General features: G+C 41.7%; 1 protein-coding gene across 1 annotated transcript; it reads left to right on the top strand.

The window, feature by feature from the left end:
• Nucleotides 1-6289: 6289 nt before the first annotated feature.
• Nucleotides 6290-7457, top strand: LOC308656357 (high mobility group protein B3-like). The gene has a single exon (XM_081307391.1). It carries the CDS (start codon nucleotides 6311-6313, stop codon nucleotides 6911-6913), a length of 603 nt encoding a protein of 200 aa, XP_081163517.1. The 5' UTR covers nucleotides 6290-6310; the 3' UTR covers nucleotides 6914-7457.
• The last annotated feature ends 3355 nt before the right edge of the window (nucleotides 7458-10812 follow it).

The following is a 10812-nucleotide window of genomic DNA, read 5'->3' on the forward strand; positions in this document are numbered from 1 at the left end:
ATAGGGACATGCCCACCAAGTAGGATCTCCTTCTAATGCACCTGCCGATGTGAGGGGTTGGGGAACAGGATGCGTACTTCTATTTTGACAGCCCAGTGAAACTTTTATGGCCATGAAGGAAGAAGTCATCTTCTACATGCAAAACCATGGGTCCACTCAAGGGAGGTGCTTTTGTGTAACGGATACAAAGACTTCCTAAATCTGACTCTGAAGATCCTCTAATTTGCAACCTTTTAGCTGTTATTAGTTATTCTCTGTTTTCTTCTTCTTTTACTTTTGAATGTTTAATAAAGAGAGCTCCTGGATCTGCCAGGAACTGCTTCTGGTAATAGGTAAGTGGGGAGGGGGTGGGCAGACAAAAATCCCTGTCCCCCAAGCAGCTTGTGTTCAAGGGGAAGGATCAGCTAACCTCAGTTGTAACCTGGGCTAGAATGGGAAGACACTGGACCCAGCATCTCTCATTCCAAGTTTCAGCTGACCTGGCAGCACTAAAGCCACCAGTCGTGGCCTGAGGAGGTCCAGTCTCCTAGCTTTATTAGTAGTGAGGGAAGATTTGGGGTGGTGGAGACACATTCAGAGCCTGAGACCCTGGAAGAATCCCCGGAATATCTGAGGAGTGCTTTGAGGGGGTTAAATCTTACTGGGTCATTTAAGTATGTAATGGGTGTTTAACATCTGCTCATAGCAATTATATATGGCTTCAGTTCCCCCAAGAGACATTAAATCTGCCTTTTCCAGTGTGAAAATCAGTCTTCTGGATGGAGAATTTGCAAGTAAAGCGCAGTAAAAGGAAACTTCTTTCTTGCTACCACCTGCTAAGGAAATGCGATGAATCCAATCAGCCAGCCTCCTCTTCCTCTTAAGCCGAACCCTTATGGAGACTGTCTGCTAGGGGAGTCCTCCTAACTCTTCCTTAAACCCTTCCTAAAACGTGTTTTCCAAATGGTGCAGGGCCCTCCTCTGGTTAAGCCCTGAATGTCACCAACTTCACAAAGGCCAGCTCTTCTTGGGTCCCTGTCACTTCCACTTTTGCAGAGCAGAATGCGCAGAGTTATCTCAGCCCTTCTCATTTCTTTCTTTCAGCTTTGAAGGATGAAGCTGTCAGCAGGAGGAGAACTTACCAGACACCCCGTGTCTAGGAGAATGAGATTCCCAGCTATCACCACTCTATCTTGCTGCCGTGCCAGCGTGGACAGATGTGTCGTCAGAAGGGATGCTCATGCCTCGGAGCCCCGAGGGCAGAGCCACCGGTTTGAGGACAAGCAGGAAGATAAATGACAGCTCTGTGGCCAACGACCATCTGGTGAAGTTCCAGGAGGGCCTGCATCCATGCACCCCAACTGACCTGGCTTCAGGTCGTTGGCACCTGCTCCTGGGTGCCTCCCTCTACCTGTGTCTGTCTGCTCTCTCCAGATTTGACTCACTCATGTCACCTGACTTCTGCTCTTTGGTTGACCTTAAACTAGTATTTCTCTGCTCTTGAATCATCAGTTTTGCTTCTACACAGTTCCTGTCCCCAGACATGTCTTGCTTGGCTGCCCGCCACTCGGATCAGCCAATTGATGCTGCCTGGACCTTGGTTTTCTAAGCTCCCTGACCTCACTCCCAGTAACCTAGATGTCACTCCAGCCCACCCGGCATGCGGTCTGTGACACTTCTCAGGAACGTGTTTCTGTGTCTTACAGCTAACAGCACGACCTAATATTCCTACCACAGTCTCATCTCCTTTCTCTCCTGACCTTCTCCTGGTTACTCTCTCTTCCACCTCACGGTGTGGATTTCAATGCAAGGGTTCTCATCTGACACATGGTCTCTTTTCTACCATCTCTGTCTTTTGAAAAAAGAATACTCCTTATTGCTGCCACTGACCCCACAACCACCCAGTGAAACCAGCATGGCCACCTGGGTCTTCCACAGCTAAAACCTCCAGGTCACTTTGTTTGAGTAGCTGAACTCTGTGCCCTTGGGTACAATATCCAAGATGCGTGTTTTTATTCTCCCTGGTTATTTTGTTCTGTGAATGATCAGTCATTTCCTCCATCTATTTGTGGTTTGCAGGTTTTGGTATTTTCTATAATTTGGCTACCTTTGGTTGGTACATGGTTTAGGACAGTTTGAGCTTTTTAAAAAAATGACAGAAAAGCTGGATGTGGTGGCACATGCCTGTAATCCCAGAGACTCAGGAGGTTGAGGCAGGACAATTACAGGGGGCCAGCCTCAGCGACTTCGCGAGGCCCCTAAACAATATGGTGAGACCTTGTCTCTAAAAAAAAAAAATTGTAAAAGGGTTGGGGTTGTAGCTCAGAGGTGAAGCCCCCCTGGGTTCAATCCCTGGTACCAAAATAAAAATAAATAAATAAAAATAGCAACAACAACAACAAAAAAGACAGAAATACAATTCTAACAAGCTCCTGCAACACAGAGATTTGTGGACTCATGAAACCAACCCTAGAAGTGCTAGAACAGGGTTGGGCGTCAGTGAAGACTAGCACCATAACCTGGAGGCTCCCTCCCAGGCGCGTCCTCACCCCTCTCCCCTGCTCTCTACAGGGCAGCTCTGTGCTCTCCCACTGGCTCTGCTCTCAAGGTTGAAACAAGGGCACCAGCCACTCCACCTGCACAAGCTCCAGTTTCACCATCCAACAGGCCAAGACTTGCTTCTCAGTTCCTGGCACCATTGGAGACACTTGGTTGGTGTCTTGAGGGACTGGGTCATCTCTGAGATTAAGAGGAAAATTGAAGAAGCACTTATAGAACCTCAATACCAGACAAGGTGAGAAAATGTCCCTTAAGGAGAGGATGCCTGGTGTCAAAACAGGAGGGGATATTGGTGCATAGTAAATGTCGCCTATAGATAGGACTGAGTATGTTCTGGCTCAAACCATCTCTCCTCGGTTCCTCTCTAAGTCCTCTTCCTCAAACTGAGAGATGTGTTCTAGCCCAGAATTCTACCTTGCCAACTTGGCTATGAAGAGGTAAACCTCAAGACAGATTTTTTCTGGATAAAATATGGTGGAGCGGACATTGACCACAGTGGTGATAGGAAGGGAAGTGGGAGGAGGATCAGATGACGTTGCCATTTTCATGCCAGCTCCTCAGACCTAGACCAAGTTTCCAGCAACGTTTTCACCAGCATCAATTTCACTTGAGCTAACTCAAGCTGGACCTTCCCTATAACGTTGAGTGGACCCTGGCCATAGACAGAAGTGGTTAGTGCTGAAGCAATGGTACTAGAGCCAGAGGTTTGAATGCAGCAGATCCCCCTGGATATATCACAAAGAACCCAATGTGTAGGACAGAGCAGAGCAGAGCTGCTGTAGTTGAAGCCCCTCATGCCCCCCTCCACGGATACCCTGGGCTCAGTAGATTCAATGTAAAAGCAATAACAGAAGAGACAACTATGTTACATTCTCCATAATTTACTTTGAAATGTTTCAGCTTTGGTGGTAGGATTTTTTTTTTCTTTTGTTATGAGTTATTTAGATTTCCCGGCATGCAGAGGACAGTCACTTGCTGTAATTGGAAATGCATACCCCAGGGGTGCTTAGGTCACATTTACCCCAAAAGCAGAACTGTAGAGGCCAGTCTGAGTCCTTTAGCTACCATCATCTCCAGTCACCAGTAGAATCTTGTTAACTGTCGTAATGGATGTTAGAATTTTTTTTTCACTGGTGATGTGAGTGTTGGTCAAGGTAAGCAGATTAAATAAAATATTATAAACAGGGCTCCCCACCCTCACAGGAACAAAACATGAGAATCCAGCCTGTGTTCCCCACCACACACACACACACACACACACACACACACACTGCTTGCTTGGACTCCTAAACAATACTGAGTGCAGGGGATTGAGAGGACTTGTTTGCCTAACTTTGACCAGGTGGGCAGCAGAATTTTCCCCTTAGAATATGCCACAAAATTCCCTGTCAGACCACACAGAGCTGCGTCCACATTGAGATTTCACAGCAGATTTTGTAATTGTTCTTCTGCCTGATTGATGATATATGTTTGTTATATGAGTCAGAATTTCAACAGAATTTAATCTGACACTTGTCTTTGCTGTGACCTGATAGTCGGGTTAGGAAGGGTAAAAACCGACCATCCAACTTTGTGGGGCCTTACTTATATATCTTGAGAAAAAAATTATTTAAAATTGCAAACATAAAATAGGCATAAAAGTGAATATTCATGCAAAATGAGAAAATCATGACAGATTTCAAATTTCAAAAAGTTAATCAATGCCGCAAAAAGGCACAGATATTATCAAATTTTTATTAGTTAATGGCTGACATAGCTCTAAATAAATATTCTTACATTTTTTTGGCTGTGTACCCTTTGATGCCTTCTTCATGTGACAACTGTCTTATAATAATTCCTGTAAAGAGAATAAACTAATTTAGGCTTACTCAAACTTGGTTGATCAAAAATTTTTTTGCTATCAATTTTTAAAATTCATAGAATATGCAACTTTGGTAGTCAAGTTTACTATATCTAGTCCTTCTACAGGTTTGGGCCCTCTGCACAGAAAAAATCCTGATAAGTTTACTTCTCCATAATCTCTTCAAAAAGAAACACAAGCATGGAATATTTATAATTGCACAAGCTGCGTATCTAGTTCTGACAGAATATCATTTTCTAGGAATTGAAGAGAACTGAGTCCTCCACTTACAATTTGATATGTCTCGATTAAAAGATGGTTCCACAGATTAGTTTCTGTCTTTGCACAATTAAAATCTTGTTTCTCTTCCTCTACCTACATATACCCAATGCTGGGTGGCATGGAAGAAGTCCACATTGCACAGACCCTAAGGGTCTTGAATCTCTCCATCATGTACCTAGGTAAGCTTGCCCATTGAATTGTAGGAATAGTCCTGCACAGGACAGCTAGGTAATTATACAAGGAAATGCCTGCAAATCACATAAATACCTCCCACCAAGAGGCTGGGGCTGTAGCTCAGCAGAGCATTGTCTAGCATGTGTGAGGAGTTGGGTTCAATCACTGCAAAAACAAAACAAACAAAAAGAGACCATTGTCATTCAGCTTCGTTTGTTTCATGGTACATTTCCTCAGCACTAAACTTCTATTGAGGGTCACCAATATTTATCTAATTGAGAACAGCCTAATTGGCTTAGGTAGATTTGCAACAAAGGGAATAAATGGAAGACTGGCTTTTCCCATTTCTAAACTCTTGCTTATGATCATCCGCAAAAGTCAGATATTCAAAAAAGAAGCCAAACATTTTTACAAAACTGCATGGCCCAAAGCAAAATTTAATGTAGTAAAACTAAGTACTCAACACAACAAAGGGTGGATGAATGAAGAGGATTAATGACAGGAGGGTTTCAGGAAAATGGGAGTTTTAAGAGAGCATTTGTAACAGGTGAGGTATGGAAAGAAAGGGAAAGGCATGAGAGGTCTAAATATTCTGACGAACATAAAATTGTGTATAGGGAACAAACTAAAATTGACTAGGCGAGAATGTTCATGAAAGAGAGCAAGAAAATTAAATTTTAATAGGACTATTTCATAATGGAGTAACCAACCCGTACACGACCAGTTCACCAACTGTCAACAACTAGAAAAGTGCACACAAGGAGTGAATGTTATTTGCAGGTGGTGAGTAACAGGCGTTTCAGAACTGAGGTTCCTAAGAGAAGAGAGGTGAGTCCTGCCATAGCCCTGGCCTTTACTTCAATGCTTTCTCTGCACCAAGATGCATAAAAGGGGAATCCAAGCAGAGTAAGGCATTTCATGAGCTAAAGAGTCAGAGAGTAGAGTTTTGGAGGCTGAGGCCACTGGAACTTGTCAGGCAGAGCACCAGAGTGGAAGAGCAGCACTAAAAGAACTCCAAAATCCGCAGGGGACTCCCTTGAATCCTTAGCCCAATAAAAAGAAGCACATGTTTGAGGGGAAGCTCCCTAAGCCCAGGGAAATTATAACAAAGAAAGAAAGAAGGACCATAGGAAGATACAAGCTGAACAACTACCAGAGCTTGTTCAGAATCAGAAGATGAAATTTTGAGTCCACACCAGGCAGGATTGAAAACCTCAAAGAGATCAAGCTGATCTGAAATTAAATGGACTTTGTACCAGAGCAAAATGCAATAATCTTTAAAGGGATAAAAGAAAATTTAGACTAAGGATGTAACACTCACAATATCTAGCACCCAATCAAAATAATTAGATATGCCCAAAACAAGAAATCTAACCCAGAGGCAGTTCTCGTGGAGGCAGCTAGCGCGAGGCTGGGGAGCGCTGAGCCGCGGCGTCGTGACCTGCGCTGCCCAGACTAGCGAACAATACAGTCAGGATGGCTAAAGGTGATCCCAAGAAACCAAAAGGCAAGATGTCTGCTTATGCCTTCTGTGTGCAGACTTGCAGAGAAGAACATAAGAAGAAAAATCCAGAAGTCCCTGTCAATTTTGCAGAATTTTCCAAGAAGTGCTCTGAGAGGTGGAAGACAATGTCTGGGAAAGAGAAATCTAAATTTGATGAAATGGCAAAGGCAGATGAAGTACGCTATGATCGGGAAATGAAGGACTACGGACCAGCTAAGGGAGGCAAGAAGAAAAAGGACCCTAATGCCCCCAAAAGACCACCGTCTGGATTCTTCTTGTTCAGTTCAGAATTCCGCCCCAAGATCAAGTCCACAAATCCTGGTATCTCCATTGGAGACGTGGCAAAAAAGCTGGGTGAGATGTGGAATAACTTAAGTGACAGTGAAAAGCAGCCATACATCACGAAGGCTGCAAAGCTGAAGGAGAAATACGAGAAGGATGTTGCTGACTATAAGTCTAAAGGAAAGTTTGATGGCACAAAGGGTCCTGCTAAAGTTGCCCGGAAAAAAGTGGAAGAGGAAGACGAAGAAGAGGAGGAAGAAGAAGAGGAGGAGGAGGAGGAGGAGGATGAATAAAAAACTGTTTATCCTTCTTGTGAATACCTTAGAGTAGGGGAGTGCCATGATTGACACATCTTATTTGAGATGTGTCTGTTACTCTCATTAGGTTTAATTTCAGAATTTGATCACGATCATATTGTAGTCTCTCAAAATGCTCTAGAAATTGTCAGTGGTTTACATGAAGTGGCCCTGGGTGTCCAGAGCACCCTAAAACTGTATCAAAGTTGTACATATTTCCAAACATTTTTAAAATGAAAAGGCACTCTCGTGTTCTCCTCACTCTGTGCACTTTGCTGTTGGTGTGACAAGGCATTTGAAGATGTTCCTGGCATTTTTTTTTTTGAATTTGTAAGGTGGTGTTAACTATATGGTTATTGGCTAGAAATCCTCAGTTATCAACTGTACATATCTATAGTCTGTAAAAAGAACAAAACAACCGAGACAAACTCTTGATGCTCCTTGCTTGGCGTTGAGGCTGTGGGGGGAAGATGCCTTTTGGAGGGGCCGTAGCTCAGGGCGTACACTGTGAGGCTGGACCTGTTGACACTGCAGTGGGCATCCATTTAGCTTCAGGTTGTCTTGTTTTTGTATATAGTGATATAGCATTCTGCTGCCTTTCTTAGTTGTGGAAAAAGCGGGGGGGGGGGTGTCAGCTGGCATGAAAAGTGTTTGAATTTTTTTTTAGTTAAGTACGGTAGATTTTAAACTTTGTTTTCAAACAAACTGTAGAACTCTTCATTGTCAGCAAAGCGAAGAGCTACTGCATCAATGAAAGTTCAAGAACCTTCTGTACTTAAATGCAATTTGCAACGTTATGTTATTTTTTGTATGTTTTGAATGCTGAAATGTTTTTGAAGTTAAATAAACAGTATTACATTTTTAAAACTGTTCCTCCCTATAAATCTGGTAACTTCTATTTTACTCACATGGTCAGCTTAGGACTGAGATGAAGGAGGGGGCTACTTGAAGTTACTGCATGATTTGTTGTATCTGAATGGCATTAAGATGAAGTGTAGACCAGTGAATGTAGTGACATAGGCAAGGGCCAGCAGCCTTCAGTACTGTTCAGGAAGGCAGGCAGGCGGGATGGGGCCCAGCTAACTCCAGATTTTACTTTTTACCTTCGGCTCTACATCTCCTTTTGGTGTCAAATGCATTGCTAAACAGTAAGAATGTCTTCCAGAGTGTATAGGGTGTAAAACTTCATACCTTATTTATTCTCACTCCTCTCTGACTCCTGCACTTGTAATGGGATGCATAGTTATTTCTTGTGCTCAACATTTGAGGAGGCCTTAAATTGCTGCTTGTCTCCTAGACCCCAGTGAGGGGGGATGGGGTGGGGTAGGGGACATTATCCATATTTTGGCTCTGTTTTCCTCATTCAAAAAAATCAGACATTCCAAGAAAGTTATTTAAGTTCCATCTTGGGTCACTTCAGCAGGCCGATAGGATCAACATTTCTAAGCAGTAAATGTATCATGAAATAGAGAGTGGCCTACCTGTGATTTGAGCTTATTCATCAGAAATGTAGATTGTTGTTCAATGTTCTTAAACTAAAGAAGCTTGGTTGGTGTTTCAGTGGTTGTATTAGTAAATGGTGTTAACATTTTGCCCAGGTTAGGATGGGGGTGGTGGCTACAGTGGCAAATGGTGATACTAAGTATCAGTGGATGGCTTATCTGTACTTCACTGAAGTAACAAATGATAATACTGTTGTGCGTGAGTGTCAGCATTGCCTAGCATTAACACTTGGATATAGAAATTTTTTCTTTTTTTTTTTTTGTGTGTGTGTATGTTATTTTACAAGAAAGCAGCTTTTTCTTGAAAGTTCACTCTTCGGAACCTTGCTTGTCTAAGGAGCTGTCTTTACTGTGTCAGGTCCTAGATGAGTGCAAGTCATGGTCACAGCCTGATCTTCATTCATAACCATTCCCTCTCCATCAGAACTGTTTGTCCTAAATATGTTTTTTTTTTTAAATTCTTCCACTAATTTAAAAACCCTTGGTCATTAGGTTTGCCCAGAGGCACTTGTTCCAGTATTGTTCATCCTGCTTTAGCCATGCCCTTGTCACTTGGCATTCTAAACTGAAACTGCTACTACTGCACAATGCACAATGTACAGGCCAACCTCATCAGATATGGAAGAGATGGCTCAACCAGTAATCCCAAGGAAGTAGTTTTCTAACTATGGGTGGGGGTGGATTTTATGCTCCCTCAGTAGCTAGATAGAAGTGGGGGGTAGGTATTTAGCTAAATGATGTTTGATTAAGCAGACTTTTGGTTATAGAGAGACTCCAGTTGCTTGTTACAAGACCACTACTCTTAAGGTTTACACACTGCCACTAGATGCCCCAGTGGAATGTTGTTCTCTAGCTTCTCTGAGATGCTTTAAGTGGCATGATGTTACCACAAAAGGTTAGGCTTAGCTTGATTTCTGGACCAATCCTCTTGCAATGCCAACCTGTTATTAAGTCAAAAGGACAGTACTTTTTTCTCTTAAACACTCTCTTCCAACCCCCTTACCCTGTTCTTGAGTAATGTTTTATCTTTAGGAAAGAACAAGGCTGTAATGTAGCAACTATTGTCTGTGTCTCCCTTGTGTCTGTTTTTGTCACAAATGTACTTGGGGACGTTGGATGCATTCATTTTCTGTAATAAAGTTTCTTAATCAGTCTTCCCCCCCCCCAAAAAAAAAGAAATCTAACCCATAATGAAAAGGGAAATCAGTCAATAGAAGCAGATCTAGAAATGACAAAGATGAAAATTAGCAGAGGAGGACTCTAAAACAATCATTATAAATGTGCTCAGTAAATTAAGGGGAAAACATGACCATAATGAACAAGGACATGAAAATTATTAAAGGAAACAAATAAACCATCTGGAGCTAAAAACAACAAGCAAGCAAAAAACCTGCAATCTGAAATGAGAAGCCACTAGTCAGGCTCAACAGATTACACATTACTGAAGATCAGTCCATTTGAAGTAAAATACAAAATATTTTAATTAAAGCACATGATGGGAAGAGAGTTAAGCATATTAAAAAAAATAAACAAAAGGAAATGAACAGAGTCTTCGTGGCCTATGGGACAGAATTAACAGAAGGAAAGGAGACACATGAGGTTCAGTACCCCCCCCAAAAAAATAGCATATAAAACAAAGAATATGATCTTACAAATTTAGTAAAAAATATAAACTCAACAGATGTAAGAAGCTCAATGAAACTTAAGCACAATAAACTCCATAGAAACTATACAAGAAAGGGAAAAGGAAAGTAAGCTTTCACATTATATGTAAAGTGGTATAATGCTTAAAGATAATCCATGATAAGTTAAAGACACATTCTGTAAATCCTTGAAAACACTCTTTTGACAATTGGACCATATATGAATATAATGATGGGAATAAAATAAAATACTAAGAAGTTTTCAATCCCAAAACATAAAGAAAAAGAGGAAAGTAAGCAAAAAATAGGACAAACATTAATTGACTTAACATAGCCATATTAATAATCACATTAAATATAAATGGACTAATTTGTCTATTAAAAGGCAGACTCTGTATACTTGGTAGAAAAGAAAGACACAACTATATGCTTTCTGTAAGATTTATTCTTTTAATGTAAGGATACCTCTGTTGTTTAGGCATGGCTTGTCCCCACCAAAAGTTATGTTGAAATTTGATCTCTGGTTTCACAGTGTTAGGAGTTGGTAGGGTCTTTAAGAGGTAATTAATTCACGGAGGCTCCACTATCGTGAAGTAATTAATGTCGTTCTCATGAAAGTGGGTTTCGATGTCATGAGAGTGAGTTATTATGAGGAGAGTTCATAGTCCTTGGCTCACTCTCTTGCTTCTTCTCTCTATCTATGTCATCTTTCTCACATGAACTGCCATGTGAGAATCTTTCTGCCATGAGG

The sequence above is a fragment of the Spermophilus citellus genome (genome assembly GCF_964194105.1).
Source record: "Spermophilus citellus genome assembly, chromosome: 9".
Lineage (NCBI taxonomy): Eukaryota > Metazoa > Chordata > Mammalia > Rodentia > Sciuridae > Spermophilus > Spermophilus citellus.

Bases quoted from the DNA above. Each gene is read 5' to 3' on its own strand.
- LOC308656357 (XM_081307391.1), top strand. From the start codon at position 6,311: ATGGCTAAAGGTGATCCCAAGAAACCAAAAGGCAAGATGTCTGCTTAT.